Below are 15,828 nucleotides of genomic sequence, written 5' to 3'. Positions count from 1 at the left end.
TTTTGCACAGAACCAAATTGGAAATTTCCTCTTCAATACTTGGCTGATAAACTGTTGTGCTCATGTTGCACCACCAGGTGTCAGCAGAGAGCCTTTTTCTTCCAAACTTTCTCTGCTGGCGGTTTTCCTCCTTCATTAAACGCGCTTCCTGACAGTTATTTCCATCAAACGACACGTGGTGATAAATCTCAAACACAACTGCGGCCGCACAAAGTTCTTCAAACGGTGAGTGACAATTTTTCTTCTTCTCATGTTTCGCATCCCTCTTTATTTACGGTTTCACCTCATCACTTAAAAGGCTTACTCATTTTTATGTTGAGTAATCCACCTTGTGTGATCAGTACCTCATAAACATGAGTATTGAATTTCTGAGAACTTCATTGAAACTATTTGATATTGAAAATGTTTTCGGCACATTAACTGGAAACGTTTAGATCTCCTCAAATAAGCAAAAACATGTAATGAGTGATTGAAACTTTAAAGGAAAAAAAAGGTTTTTGCTCAAGTTTTTATTTGCTGCCAGAGGAAATGGAAAGTTTGCTGTTTTATTGAGCGTCTGGTTTGAACTCTTCTTAAGGATGCTGTGATGTTATTTGTTTATTTCATTTAAATCATGTCTGATTTGTTTATTGATTGCAGCATAATGAATGAAAGCAAATCAAATGGCAATTCAGTCAGGTCTGGTTTCACTGAGTTAGGTTAGGTTAGGTATTTACTTTATTAATCCCCGAGGGGAAATTTTTTCGCTACAGCAGCATACAGAAGCAATAAGATAATAATAGAACAATAAAATAGCAGTGAAATAGCAGTAAATAATTGTTGATAGTTTAAATTAAGAGATAAATATGCAGCAACTTCACTGACTGACAATTTCACTTAATCCAAGTATACTAAGTATTCTTCCATGTACTTTAAAGTGCTAACAATGAACTTGAAATGAGTAATGGTATTTGTTTACTTGTTTTAACACTGATATAAAGACAAAAGATATTACATTTTATAATATACTTTTTTTAATATGGACGTCGACCCAAATTTGACCTTAGTGACCATTAAAACTGAGCTAACCACAAATAATTTTGGTATGTATTGAAGGTATTTTTAGGAATTTTTTTTTTGTCTGTAATGTATCTGTAAAAAAGACTAAATGTCCATTTATTTCCTATTTTCCTCAGTAACCGGCTGTAAACTTGATTATTTCTGTGGCAGCAAATTTTGAGACTTCGTTTTAAAGTAAAATGACTCCAATAAATGTCAGAGCTGTTGCTTCATTCACTGTTTATCAACTCTAATCTGACATTAAAATAAGTGTTTTCATAAAAAAAAATTCTGGATTTGAAAATTGAACCGACTTGTTGCCAAAGACTGAAATAATAAACCAGTTTTAATTTGATGTATGTTTGATATTTAAGCTCAGGTTTACGTCAGTCCTGCTGCTTCAGACTCTTTAAACTCTTAAGACATTGAACTGACTTATTAATTCAGACATATTTAACAGTTTTAGGTCGTTTAAACAAATATTTTTCTTGGTTGCATCATTAAAATGGACTTTTATACAGAAATAATCATTTTGTCAAACATTTTCTTTTGTCAAGTTCAATTTGTAAAACTCCTGAGCTTTAGTTTAAATGAGTCTCTGTGTCTGCGACTAACAGCTCATCACTCTGAAGGACACTCAGCTACGTGGTGAAAACTACCGGACATTCAGACGAGTTAAAGATCGGACCTCGAGGGAAACTGCTCATTTTGTTGTTGTATTTTGCCACTGCAGAGCTTTCATGTTGAAAATCAGTTTATAATGAAGTTACGGCCTTCAAAGATTTGGTTGTCAGCCTGTATGGTGTTTTTGAAGTGGCTCACATCTGTAGACAGACTTATTTTATTATAGAATCATTTTTGGAAATAGTTGTGATATTACATTCCTGTAATTCCCACGATCGTTTCATCATTAAAGAAAAAGAAGAAAACATGTTATTTGGAACTAATTAAATGAAAAGAAAACCTTCTTTTGGTTTCCTGCTGAATGTTTTTCGACTGACCTTTTGGCCACTGACTAAAAAAATTTGCAAGAACCTTGAAATTTTTCATGAGAATATTTATATTTTTCTTATATTAAATGACTTACCTGGAAATCATTCACAAATGACGTTCTTCTATTACTTAAAATAAAGTATTATGGGACGTTTATGACTCTCAGCTCCCAAAGTTTTGTTCCAAAGGACTTCATTTGGTGTCTGAGTTTGAGTTTTGGGAATGTGGATTATATTGTCGTTACTTTATGGCTGAAACTGGATCACTGTTCGTTAGAAGTTCATGTGCACACAAGCCTTGATTTTTTTTTTATTGTGTCTGATTCTATAAATTCTGACCTGAAACCATTTCTGGTCCCAGCTGGTTGTCAGCTGGCGCCCCGCATGCCTGCAGGATGTTGGAAATGGTGTTAACTGGTCTCACCGCGTGCTTGGCGCCACATTTGGTTCGTCCAACGGTGGCATTTCATCTGCAACAAGTCAAATTCCAGGAGAACGTCTTCAGAGGGGGCAACTGTTAGGCCTCCGGCATCCGACCCCGCCCGGCCAAATTTAGCTGGTTTGTGTTTGCCGGCAGCCGGTTTTCACACGATATAAAAGCGTATTGTGTTTCCCGCTGGAGGCTGAAGGGTGGCTGATCGATAACAGGGCAACCAACGAGACGCAGATAGAGTCAGCAGGCTTTATTTAAACCGTCTGCTCCGCTTTAACTTACCAGTGGTTTTATCTCTGAACAGGGTGTGAAGATCACAAAAAGCCAAGATGTCTGAGTAAGTACACAACTTCCTCTTCCTCTTCTTCTTGGAGATGCAAATAAGAACCAGACTTTCTAACAAGACAGGAGATATTTCAGACTTTTTATTTTACTGGTCTATAAATTCCAGATTTAAACTCCATCAGTATTTAATTCATCTTTAAAAGTACCGAGTTCTTCAACCTCTGACCGGCCAGATTCACAACCTCCGTGTGTCTTCCTCCAGATCGCGGAGCTGAAGCTGAAGGTGGTGGAGCTGGCCGGAGTGAAGAAACCCGCCCTGAAGAAGGTGCGTATGTCCGCTGACTCCATGCTGGCCGCTCTGCTGGGCTCCAAACACAAGGTGACCATGGACCTGAGGTCCAACCTGAAGCAGGTCAAGAAGGAGGCCAAAGAGGAGGTGAGCAGCGAGCGTCGCACTTCAATGGAAACAGAAGACGGTCAAACCGTTGCTGCGTTCAGGTGTTACTGTCGGACAGTTTTTGACATTGTGAGCTGAGGTGGAGATTTAAAGGTAAAAACAGGACGGTGACTAAACCTGCGAACATTCGTTGGACTCCTGAGATCACATCTCTTTCGATCCACCTTTTCCAGCCTGCCGTTATCGTCACCTCACCTCACAAATTTATCTGATGGTTTAAAAACAAAATCTGACTCTTATGATCTGATTGGCAATAAAAAACTACTTTTCCATAAATTACAAATACAAAATATTTTTAATTGAAATGAATGAATTCCAACGTTGAGGGAAGAAAATGGGTGAAAACACATCCGTGTAACTTTATTTTGAAGGGATCAGGGTTGAGAAGTGTTCAGTGTTACTGAGTGTTCGTCCTTCCTTCCAGCCAACGGAGGCCGTCGGCGACTGGCGTAAGAACATCGAGGACAAAGCTGACAGGAAGAAGATGTTCGAGACTAACTAAAACCTTCTGGGACGAACGAGGACGACCAAGGACGAACGAGGACGACCGAGGACGACCGCGGGGGGAGACGTCTCCGTCCGAGGTCTGAGTGACTGAATGTGTCTCCGTGTCCCACGTGGACACGCAGGGACGAGAGTTCAGGCGCTTCTCATTTGGCTTTTTTTAGTTGTATTCATGATACCGAAGCCCCCCCCTCCTCACCCCTCACCCCTCACCCCTCCTCCCCCCCTCCTCCCCCCGCCCACCAAGAGACTGAACTAAAACAAAGTAATATTATCTTGTCTACAGTTTAAACGTCTGGCGGGGAAACGTCACTTCAAAATGTACAAAATGTACAGTTTTCATGCAATCGGTAGCAATACATGTTTTCAAATAAGAATGAGTTCGCTACTTTGTAAAACTTTTTATTTCATTCTTCAACTAAATGCTGCAGAGATCAGCGTAAGATAAAACAACTGAAAATAACATCAGAAGGATTTGCTTCAGAAGATTTTTCATTTTCTAAGTCAAGACAAAGAATTAAAATACCAGGAGTAAAAAATAAAATCGGATTCTTATCTTATTACACTGTTAATCAATGCAGGGAAAACTCATGATAAGAAGAACTTTATTTAAACTCAACTGATTTTGTTTGAAGATTTTAATTTGACGTGATGGTTGATTTTGTGGTGAAATTTACGACATTGCAAGAAAAGAAAACAATCAGAGCTACCTGAGATTGAAGATCAGATTTCAAAGCACTTCTTTTTTTTTTCTTCAGAGAAGCCAGAAGACAGAGAAGCGTCCAGTTTCTAATCTTTAACGTCCAGTTTATTAGACACACAGTGAAGCGCTCAGCTGGTCTCACAAGGAGGGCAGTTTGCAGAGCAGGGCTGGGCCGGGTGTATTTCAGGAGCTCGCAGGCCCATTGGTCTGACCGGCAAGCCATTTCCATAAAGAGGATCTGGGTATTTTGCTGAGGCATCGTAATCCACCATATATACCTATTTCATTTTTCACTGTCTGTGGCTTTGGCAGTGTCCTTTTCTTCCACCGAGTGTGTCTTGTCCTCCTCTTCTTCTTCTCAATAGGTGAGAAATCTTCCTCATTTGACTTTTCAGTTTTTCTGTCTGCAGCCTCTCTGAGCAGCATTTATCTATTTTACCAGACAAAGAAAAAAGAAAGTGAGTGCAGCCACATCTCAACCAGACTCTGTTTCTAAAATGCACATTTTAAAAAGGGGATTATATCGCCTGCGTCTCCACCTTTGGCCCATCACGACATCCCGACCACACTTTCTACATGTTTGTTGGTGACATTTGACCTTTTCCTGACAGACTTAATATGTATGAGATCTGTTCAGCTGCACTGTATTGTGTTTTAAAACCTGTTTGTGGCTCACTGTTAGAAAGTGATTGAAACCCAGAACTGGAGGAAAAGTCTTGAATCTGTTGTGCTGACATGCCCGTTGGTGGTTTTCTTCAAAATGTTCTCTGTGAAGCGACAATATGAGACGGTTTGAAGGTCTGGAGGGACAGAAATTACAAATCTGCTTTTGTACCTCATAGTTAAAGTGGATGTGAGAATGTTAACATGTAAAGCTTCTTTAATTAAAGAATTTTACACTCCATCATCTCGATAATTGGCAGACTTAATGATGAGTGTTTATGTAAATGTTTCATTAATCTGGACTTTAGATGATGATATTTCTCAAGGATTTTCATAACATTTATTTGTCTCAATGTCTGCAGGATCGAGAGATTTGATAAACGGCTGGTTGAAGTATTTTCTTGGCTGTTACTTCTTTTGATTAAGACAAAAAAAAATAAAAAAATAAATAAAAATAAAATTGAAATTTGTAATTCAAAAACTAAAAGCTATACGCTGCTACATTTGATCGTCAAGTCGCGGTAAAAAAAAAGAAAAAAAAAAGAAAGAAAATCTTTCTAAAACAAAAATTAACTGGACAAAAAACAATAATATTTTTGTGTTTCTTCATATGTTAATAATAAAATAAAACTTCATTGATATTAAGACTTCATGCCAGCGTATTTGGACCTACTAGTTTACCATGTAAAGTAACTGGAAGTCATCAGCGATGAATTTCAGTTGATGATATTTCAGTGTCGATTTTTTTAAATTAACCCGTCCCTCGAACTGCTCGTAAACCGCGGAGACGAGACACCTGATCCCGACCGTCCCGTTTTAGTTCAGTCAACGTCGCTGCTCGTCAGCTGTGGCCTTAGATCGCCTTACAGCTCAAATATTCCCCTCCGTCCATCTCCATCAAAGGTGGACATTGCTGACCTCAGAGAAGCTCACAGACAACCTGATCAGGTGTCCAACAGACTCTCTTCAATGTGTTTTTAATTTGTGTCTTGAAGCAGGTTGTGAACCGCAAAAACGCCAAGATGTCTGAGTAAGTCTGAACACCATCCTGGCTGATCGATGCACACTTCACTATGAATATACATACATGTGTTTACAAGCATATAAATCTGCCTTATTCAAGATCATTTTTCATAATAATTAAACAAGCAGAGCTGCATTGGAAAGATGATCAATTAGATAAATATTTGCATCATTTTTAGGGTAAATATGACATTAATTTGTTGTTTACAACCCCCTCCCCCCGAAAACAGGAAGAAGATGACTTCCAGCCGCAGGCATCACCTCAAGGTAGACAAACAACATCAAAACAACTGATTTCTCTTTTAATACATACTATTTAAGGCATTAATACACAAAGTCCTGGATGAAAATTCTCAGACTTTAAAAGCTAAAAGAAAATATACTTTTTTTCACATCAGACATTTTGACTTGAGGAAAGCACATGCATATTTTTTTTTTACCTTTTTATTTTAATGTCTTTCAATTATATTTATGTAGCAATATTATTTCTGAACGTAAACTTTGTTTTCTATAATCTTTTTAAAATCTTGTTTTCAAATTTGTGCAAGAAAAATAATCAGATTCATTCATTCATTAATGATGGTTTGGTTTCATGAAGTGTCCCAATGAGCCAAGAAGCCAAAGCAGGACCTCCCCTAACTTGAATGCAGCCATCATCATTACACTGGTGCTTCTCCAGCGATGAAAAGTCAAAATCTCTGCCAAGAAAAAGATCTATAAAGTTGAAATTTTTGTCCAAAAAAAAAAAATCCTGCACACAACCTCTCTAAAAGTGTGTTTTAGTGTGACTTCCCTTTTCTGTCTGCAGCTTTCAAAACAGCTCTTTGCTTGATAATGAGGATGTAAATCAGATATATTGTTGTCCTGGTCAAACAAAGACTTCGGATTGATAGTTATATAGTGAAGCTGTTTATAGGACGTCTGAGTTCAGAGCATCAAACCTGAGCTGTTCAATAAAAGGTGGGTTTGCTAACGAGAGTTTTTTTTTCCATGTTTGTGCTGCAGAGTTTGATCCTGCAGATCGCCATGACCTGGATCGAGGATGAGAAAAAGGAGTTGGTCGCAGCCAAGGCGGCCTACATGGCTGAGAACTGTCCTGCTCCAAGCTTGGGTGGAGACCAGGCTGCCCTGATGGTGAGACGGGCGGCAAGACTGAGACAAATATACATGATTTCTAAGAAGTTCAGGAAACATTCCTGAAAGAATAAGACTGAGGGCTTGTTTTTACAGACGACATTTTGGAAAACCATTTAATAATGGATATAAACCAATGTGCTACAAAACAAAACACTGATTAGTTGGCTTTAGTTAATGCTGAGGCAACAATTCATGATCATTTTCAAACTTGAATAATGTGCCAATTACTTTGTTGATTAACTGATTTATTATTCGGTGCGTCTAAATCAAAATAAGGTTAAAAAATTCACTAAATCACAATCCCCTAAAGCCCAAAAAGATGTTATCAAATGTCTATTTTTATCCACCACTCATTAAAATTCAACATACTATCATCATAACACATAAAAATAACATTTTCACATCATTGTGCGTCCTGTACAAAGGAGATCCAGGTTGTGTTTAGCCTTTAGCTTAGCACAACCGGTAGCAAGTGGAAACCGCTGAGCTCCATTAGGAGTAAAAAGATTTCTCCAAAGCTGTTTGACGTGACATGAGAATAGAATCTAAACACAAGACATCGTGTTTTCAGAGGCTTTTAGGATTTATTGTCAACAGTCATACATTGAATTCAAACTTTAGCCCTAAATATAAAACTTTACACAGATTTCCTGAGATATTTTGACAAGCTTGTGTTTCCGTAGTTAGTTTCAATTCTACAATGTATTTTCTCAACATTTGTTTTTTTTGGATTGAAAAGAAATTCTCCCCGTGTGGACGAGTATCTTAGAGTTATGAAGTTATGAAACTCTACATTTAACTCTGAAATTACACTATATGATCTTAACATCCAATGAAAAATGAACTTCCATGAGAGTAAAAACGTCAGTAAACACGTCGCAACTCGTGAACTGGAGGCTGATAGAAAACGTCACTAAGTTCTGGTGTTTGTGTGTCAACAGGAACTCTGCAAGAAGCTCCACGCCACCATCGACAAGCTGGATGAGGAGCGGTACGACGCCGAGGCCAAAGTGCAGAAGGCCGACAAAGAGGTAAACTTTCCTCCGAGTTCAGGAAGAATCACAACGGCAGAATCAGAGGAGTGTGAACTCAAACACTTTCCCTCCTGACAGATTGAAGACCTGAATATCAAAGTGGTGGACCTGAGAGGAGTGAAGAAACCCGCCCTGAAGAAAGTGCGTATGTCCGCTGACTCCATGCTGGCCGCTCTGCTGGGCTCCAAACACAAGGTGACCATGGACCTGAGGTCCAACCTGAAGCAGGTCAAGAAGGAGGCCAAAGAGGAGGTGAGCTCACTGTTTTATATCTTCATGTTGTCAAGATTTCAGCAGACAGTTGGGGCTGATTGACTTCCATCGTTTCAGCACGGTCGTTGAAAGATGCTGAAAGCCATAAATGTCAGACATCCTGATGACGGATGCAACTCTCATCATCTTCTTTCAGAAAATTCATAAACTTCTGACCATGAGAAAAGTTATCAAATGTTTTTCCAGAGTGTCTGTCCATTTTGAAAATATCTTACAAATCCTTACATTTGATTTTGAATATTTGAGCCCATAAAGTGTCTTATTAGGTCTTAAATATTGTGAAGAATCCACGATCAATGAGAAACCATTTCAGCTTTAATGCTACAACTTCAAAATTTTACACATTCGTTGCCATAAGAATGAAGAATTTGACGTAAACTGGACTTTAAAGCCATCAAAACTGGTCATGATGTTACAGATGTGTGAATTCTTTTGTCATGTAATTTATGACGCTGGGACAGAGTTAATTGAAATAAACATTTACATGAATTAGTTTAATTGGATACATTTAAATGAAGATACCGTCAATATTGGAACAAATCCATGTTAATATCATGAAATATATTCAGTTTTAATTTGTTTTTCTTTTGGGGTGATTTTTTTTAACTTTTCTCAACTAACATAAACATCAAACCAAACTTCACACTGGCAGAAGTAACATTCTGGGTGACAACTTTATCCATTTATTTTGATCATCAATCAATTTAACTATACTTAATCAAAATTACAGGTATCTGCTAATAAAGTCCAACCATGCATGTTTTTTAACTGTAAAACTTTTGCAAGTTACAGAAAATCCAAATTGCATACATTTAGGTTTTATTTTGAAATAACTTCTTCCACCGACAGAAGATGTTTTTGTAACTTTATTTTGAAGAGATCAGGGCTGAAAAGTGTTCAATGTTAACGAGTGTTCGTCTTTCCTCGCAGCCAACGGAGGCCGCCGGCGACTGGCGTAAGAACATTGAAGACAAGGCTGACAGGAAGAAGATGTTCGAGACTTCCTAAATCCGTCGCTGCTGTTTGTCTTCCTGTTTACATGAACTCCACGTGTCTTGTGTGTTGGTTGAAGCAGGCTGTCGCTTTGTGTCACGGCCGGTTTGCATGTCGGAGAGGGGTCACTCATCTGGACGTTTAACGGGTCTGAGGGTTGGGTTTTTTTGCACTTTGTTTTAGTCGGGGTGAAGCGGTGGGAGTAAGGAGAGTTTCTGCAGGTTCACACACCAACATTAAGTCCTTAAGTCCACAGCGTTAGAGAAATATTCACACTATAGAACCAAGTTAAATAAACGCAATAAAGTCAAATGCGGAAGAAAACCCCCCTGTTATTTTGTCTTTTTTTTTTCCACATCTCACCTGATTTATATTTACAGAACCAGAATTACAGGAGACACTGTAGTCTTAAATCCAAGTACAGATTTTTGATAACATTGTTGTCTTTTATTTCCAATAAGATAAACTAAATCCTGTTTCAAAGCTTTTAACGTGCTTCCAAGAAGAAACTCTTTATTTCATTCATTCATTCCTGCTTGCTTATCTGAACTTAATCAAATTTAAAAAAAAAAAAAATCAGTGGTAACTACTGCTCTGCAAATGTAGTACTGTTTACCAAGAACGACTGTAATCTGAGACGTTTAGGAATATTTGGTAGTTTGAAATATGCATGTCAATGTTCGGAGAAATACATTTTTCTAAAAAAGTTAGTGCATAATCTTACAGAAATAGTTACCGAGATAATCAGGTATTTATAATCAGTGCAGGTGTGCACAGATGTGAAAATGTCTTTACATCCCTCATTAGTGATGATGAAATTAGAGGAGCCTGAAAGTCAAAGGTTCCGTCTCCAATTCTACTTTTATAAACTCAGGGAACTAAACCTGCAGTCAGAGAGGTGTTATTATTGGAAAACAGTGAGGATATTCTGTTCATATCATAAGAAGCAACATATTCAAGACTTCTAAATAAAAATACAGGAGTGTCACTTTTACTTTCTTTACAAAACCTTCATACAACCCAAACAATCCTTTTCACATCATGAGGATGTTTTAATCAAAGACCTTTAGATTTAAAACGTTTGTCCTGATGGTGCTGCTAAACAAACGTTCAGGGAGAAACTGAACCCACGTCTGAAGGCTCAAACTGTGACGTGAAGCTAAATTAACTCAAAGAATGACTTTCTTCATATTCCCCAAATTAAATTGAAGATTATTTTTTAAGACCTTTTCAATATCAAATAGAAATGTTACCTTTTAAATGTTTAGTTTGTGACTGAAAACCAGCAGTGATACTGTACATGGATTTATACTCATTTATATCTGTTTTTTGTCAGCATGCCTGTAATTAACAACACTTTAGTAATAAACAGTTCCAAACTGTTCCCCGAATGAAATAAATAGTGACATTAGACTCAGGAAAGGAAGAGGAGAAGTTTATTAGAGTCACGAGCCTGAGAAATGGCCCATTCAGATTAAACCCATAGCAATACTTCCCAGAGTTGAAGGAGCAGAAACAACATCAGCTGTTGGGAGGAGACGGTGTCAATCAGACCTTCATGGTCGAACTGCTGCAGAGGAACCATGACTGAACCTCCAGGCTCCTTCAGGGCTGTTCGGGGAGGTCGGGTCAGCAAAAGCAGCCATCCATCACCGTCCTTCTCGGTCAATCACCTGACCTGAACCCGAGTCAGAGGGTTCGGGATGAGGAGGAAAAGGCTCGGCACATGTGGGAAGTCCTTTAACACCACGACATGAATTTATGGGCATTTACTGTACGAGTCGTTATCATCAGTACTTCCTGACTGTAGGTAACAATTATTCAGTTAACATGACCTGGACTCAGATAAGGGACATTTAATGGATGAAGGGATTTTGTTTTAGTTGATATCAGTTTCTAAAAAGTGTACCGTCACATTTTATATATTCAATGGGAAAATTACATAATAATTAGAAATAACCCAGGACTTTTGTAAATCTCAATTTGCTTTGTAATGGAACTAAATTCAAAGCTTTTAAGAAAGAAGTGTAAAGATGGTGTTCAGTGATCTAAAGTCTCAATGAGCTTTAGGTTTTTAACTCACTTCTGGTTTTAAATACGTCCCACCTTCCACACACACACACACACACACACACACACACACACACACACACACACACACACACACACACACACACACACACACACACAGATGCCCTCACACTCCTTGTACGGTGCTCTGAGCCCTGGGGGCCCCCAGGCTCCGGGGCCTCTAGGGTTTCAACAGCAGCTAACTTTATCCTGTAGCCTGCGGGGGGAGGGGGGGTGTGAAGGAGATGCCTCAGAGTTATGTTTGGGTCATGTGACTTCACCAGGACTCCCTTTAAAAAAAAAAAACCCTGCTGTGCTTTCCCCCCCGGTCGCCACTCTGCTGGACTCGTCTCTAAGTTTAGTTAAAACAACAGGATTTTCTGATGACACCTGTCTGAAGTTATCAAATAATAATTTTAAAATGACTTCACATTGTTATGGAATCAAAAGGCAGAAAGAGATGGAGAGAAAAAACAGCTTTTAAAAAAGTGAAATCATGCATCGGTGTGTCTCAGCGGTGTGTTGCGTCCTGGTTTTGTCCGTCCCACATCTCTGTCTCCCTCTTCACTCATATTCCCACATTTATATGAAGCCTTGGATTGATTGCAATTCTCCATCCGTCCACCAGGTGCCATCAAACTTCCCTCGCTGCCCCTCCGACAGCATCATCAACCTGTCTGCTCATACCAGCACATTTCTACCTGTTCCCTGCCCCACTGTTGCTGTGATCCAGATGTTGTTCTTGTGTTCCAGTTGTTCTACTAGTGTTCCAGATGTTGTACTTGTGTTCCAGATGTTGTACTTGTGTTCCAGGTGTTCTACTAGTGTTCCAGATGTTGTACTTGTGTTCCAGGTGTTCTACTTGTGTTCCAGATGTTGTTCTAGTGTTCCAGATGTTATTCTTGTGGTCCAGATGTTGTTCTTGTGTTCCAGATGTTGTACTTGTGTTCCAGATGTTGTTCTTGTGTTCCAGATGTTGTTCTTGTGATCCAGGTGTTGTACTCGTGTTTCAGATGTTGTACTTGTGTTCCAGTTGTTCTACTAGTGTTCCAGATGTTGTACTTGTGTTCCAGATGTTCGACTTGTGTTCCAGATGTTGTACTTGTGTTGCAGATGTTGTACTCGTGTTCCAGATGTTCTACTAGTGTTCCAGATGTTGTACTAGTGTTCCAGTTGTTCGACTAGTGTTCCAGAAGTTGTACTAGTGTTCCAGATGTTGTACTTGTGTTCCAGATGTTGTTCTTGTGTTCCAGATGTTCTACCAGTGTTCCAGATGTTGTACTTGTGTTCCAGATGTTGTACTAGTGTTCCAGTTGTTCTACTAGTGTTCCAGAAGTTGTACTAGTGTTCCAGATGTTGTACTTGTGTTCCAGATGTTGTACTTGTGTTCCAGATGTTGTACTAGTGTTCCAGATGTTGTACTTGTGTTGCAGATGTTGTACTAGTGTTCCAGATGTTGTACTTGTGTTCCAGATGTTGTACTTGTGTTCCAGTTGTTCTACTAGTGTTCCAGATGTTGTACTTGTGTTCCAGATGTTGTACTCGTGTTCCAGATGTTCGACTTGTGTTCCAGATGTTGTACTTGTGTTGCAGATGTTGTTCTTGTGTTCCAGATGTTCTACTAGTGTTCCAGATGTTGTACTTGTGTTCCAGATGTTGTACTTGTGTTCCAGATGTTCTAATAGTGTTCCAGATGTTGTACTTGTGTTCCAGATGTTGTACTAGTGTTCCAGATGTTGTTCTTGTGTTCCAGATGTTTTACTAGTGTTCCAGATGTTGTACTTGTGTTCCAGATGTTGTTCTTGTGTTCCAGATGTTGTACTTGTGTTCCAGATGTTCTACTAGTGTTCCAGATGTCGTACTTGTGTTCCAGATGTTGTACTTGTGTTCCAAATGTTGTACTAGTGTTCCAGATGTTGTACTTGTGTTCCAGATGTTGTTCTTATGTTCCAGATGTTGTACTAGTGTTCCAGATGTTGTACTTGTGTTCCAGATGTTGTACTAGTGTTCCAGATGTTGTACTTGTGTTCCAGTTGTTCTACTAGTGTTCCAGATGTTGTACTTGTGTTCCAGATGTTGTACTCGTGTTCCAGATGTTTGACTTTTGTTCCAGATGTTGTACTTGTGTTGCAGATGTTGTTCTTGTGTTCCAGATGTTCTACTAGTGTTCCAGATGTTGTACTTGTGTTCCGGATGTTGTACTCGTGTTCCAAATGTTCTAATAGTGTTCCAGATGTTGTACTTGTGTTCCAGATGTTGTTCTTGTGTTCCAGATGTTGTACTAGTGTTCCAGATGTTGTTCTTGTGTTCCAGATGTTTTACTCGTGTTCCAGATGTTGTACTTGTGTTCCAGATGTTGTTCTTGTGTTCCAGATGTTGTACTTGTGTTCCAGATGTTGTACTTGTGTTCCAGATGTTGTACTAGTGTTCCAGTTGTTCTACTAGTGTTCCAGAAGTTGTACTAGTGTTCCAGATGTTGTACTTGTGTTCAAGATGTTGTTCTTGTGTTCCAGATGTTGTACTAGTGTTCCAGATGTTGTACTTGTGCTCCAGATGTTGTACTTGTGTTCCAGATGTTGTACTAGTGTTCCAGTTGTTCTACTAGTGTTACAGATGTTGTACTAGTGTTACAGATGTTGTACTTGTTTTCCAGATGTTGTTCTTGTGTTCCAGATGTTGTACTAGTGTTCCAGATGTTGTACTTGTGTTCCAGATGTTCTACTAGTGTTCCAGATGTTGTACTTGTGTTCCAGATGTACTGCTTGTGTTCCAGATGTTATACTTGTGTTCCAGATGTTGTACTAGTGTTCCAGATGTTGTACTTGTGTTCCAGATGTACTGCTTGTGTTACAGATGTTGTACTAGTGTTCCAGATGTTGTACTTGTGTTCCAGATGTTGTACTAGTGTTCCAGTTGTTCTACTAGTGTTACAGATGTTGTACTAGTGTTCCAGATGTTGTACTTATTTTCCAGATGTTGTTCTTGTGTTCCAGATGTTGTTCTTGTGTTCCAGATGTTGTACTAGTGTTCCAGATGTTGTACTTGTGTTCCAGATGTTGTACTTGTGTTCCAGATGTTCTACTTGTGTTCCAGATGTTGTTCTTGTGTACTAACTCTCTACTCTGAGTCCATCAGTGTGTTCTCTCTGTCAGTACAGAACCATCAGAACACTACCAGTTCCAGGATGAATCACTCAGAACGCTCCAAAGAAGAAGTGAGAAACACTTTCACCCTAAATGGTCGCCATCTTGGCTCCGTAGAGGCAGGGGGCGGGGCCATAAAGGATTTTCAAATTAAAGGTATGTGATGAAGCTGCAGCTGTTCCTGAACACAACGTGTTTCTTCTCTGCTGCTGCTGGACAGAAGAATCAGAGTGTTTATTGAGTGTTAAACAGAGGACACAAAAACACGTTGATTTCTGGGTAAAATAATTAAAGCTGCAGATGTTTTGGAGGCTGATGTGGTCACATGATGAGGTCATTTCCTGTCAGTGCAGAGCTGCAGTGTGTGATTTGAAACAACACTTTTAAAATTCCTGTACTACACAGTAAGAGTCCTGACATGTACCTGCAGTATTTGTTGGTGTACTGAGGGAAGTCTCCTGTCCGATCTCCTCCAACCCAACAGGTGAAGGCAGGTAGCCGCCCATCTTTAACTCTGGTTCTGTCGGACATTTCTTCGTGTTGAAGGGAGTATCGTCTCCATCGTCACTCATGTAAGAAGTGTTCAGAAGTTGGATTTCTCTCTAAAATGTTGTAATGTCGTTAACGTACTTTTTAAGTGCTTTGAAATGACCTTTGTTATGATTTGGTGCTTTATAAATTAAACTGAATAGGACTGAATTCCTACCAGCACCTGCAACCGGTTCCTGACCACTCAGTCTGCCACCAGCACTGCTTGTTAATACGTATAAATGAAGGCTGAATTTACAAAACAATTGACAATATTTTTGTTCATCTTGCCAGTTAAACTCTGATGATCTCGAATGTACTAAACAAGACTCTTTTAGTTTTCCCTGCAGCCCCATCTTTGCTGCGCTGCAGGATGCCCTACATTTGTACTACTTGAACAAGTGTATGTTTGAACCTCTGTGTAAGTGCATGTGGATATAACGGAGAAATCATCAAATATCAAGCTCATGTTTTATGTTTGTAAACTTTCAGCTAAATTATTGTGACACAAAGCCGGAGAACAACAAAGGCAAATGTTTATTTTAACAAATG

General features: G+C 39.0%; 2 protein-coding genes across 5 annotated transcripts; both read left to right on the top strand.

The window, feature by feature from the left end:
* Nucleotides 1-2,425: 2,425 nt before the first annotated feature.
* LOC138205894 (troponin I, fast skeletal muscle-like) lies at nucleotides 2,426-3,788 on the top strand. The gene is made up of 3 exons (XM_069162249.1): nucleotides 2,426-2,476; nucleotides 3,011-3,184; nucleotides 3,630-3,788. Exons 1-3 carry the CDS (start codon nucleotides 2,426-2,428, stop codon nucleotides 3,705-3,707), a joined length of 303 nt encoding a protein of 100 aa, XP_069018350.1. The 3' UTR covers nucleotides 3,708-3,788.
* LOC138206656 (troponin I, fast skeletal muscle-like) lies at nucleotides 3,743-9,859 on the top strand. Of its 4 annotated transcripts, none has more exons than XM_069163506.1 (7): nucleotides 3,743-3,789; nucleotides 6,074-6,105; nucleotides 6,329-6,365; nucleotides 7,104-7,232; nucleotides 8,177-8,266; nucleotides 8,348-8,521; nucleotides 9,473-9,859. In XM_069163506.1, the coding sequence occupies exons 2-7, from the start codon at nucleotides 6,098-6,100 to the stop codon at nucleotides 9,548-9,550; spliced, it is 516 nt and encodes a 171-aa protein (XP_069019607.1). In that variant the 5' UTR covers nucleotides 3,743-3,789; nucleotides 6,074-6,097; the 3' UTR covers nucleotides 9,551-9,859. The 4 variants fall into 4 exon arrangements, with proteins under 4 accessions (XP_069019607.1, XP_069019606.1, XP_069019605.1 ...); XM_069163505.1 differs by having other exon boundaries at nucleotides 6,071-6,105; XM_069163504.1 differs by lacking the exon at nucleotides 3,743-3,789 and adding an exon at nucleotides 4,564-4,777.
* Nucleotides 9,860-15,828: the final 5,969 nt, after the last annotated feature.

This window comes from Embiotoca jacksoni, unplaced genomic scaffold, assembly GCF_022577435.1.
Source record: "Embiotoca jacksoni isolate LCO1_2020_lvr unplaced genomic scaffold, fEmbJac1.0.p SCAF_3, whole genome shotgun sequence".
Lineage (NCBI taxonomy): Eukaryota > Metazoa > Chordata > Actinopteri > Embiotocidae > Embiotoca > Embiotoca jacksoni.
Note: the sequence above shows the minus strand (reverse complement) of the source record. Positions and strands in the feature narration are given on the sequence as shown.

What these genes read in the sequence shown, in the direction of transcription:
- LOC138205894 (XM_069162249.1), top strand. Translation starts at nt 2,426, where the DNA reads ATGTTGGAAATGGTGTTAACTGGTCTCACCGCGTGCTTGGCGCCACAT. An exon ending in CGTGCTTGGCGCCACATTTG is followed by an intron (nt 2,477 to 3,010) that starts GTTCGTCCAACG and finishes GTCTTCCTCCAG; the next exon opens with ATCGCGGAGCTGAAGCTGAA. An exon ending in AGAAGGAGGCCAAAGAGGAG is followed by an intron (nt 3,185 to 3,629) that starts GTGAGCAGCGAG and finishes CCTTCCTTCCAG; the next exon opens with CCAACGGAGGCCGTCGGCGA.
- LOC138206656 (XM_069163506.1), top strand. An exon ending in TGCAGAAGGCCGACAAAGAG is followed by an intron (nt 8,267 to 8,347) that starts GTAAACTTTCCT and finishes CCCTCCTGACAG; the next exon opens with ATTGAAGACCTGAATATCAA. An exon ending in AGAAGGAGGCCAAAGAGGAG is followed by an intron (nt 8,522 to 9,472) that starts GTGAGCTCACTG and finishes CTTTCCTCGCAG; the next exon opens with CCAACGGAGGCCGCCGGCGA.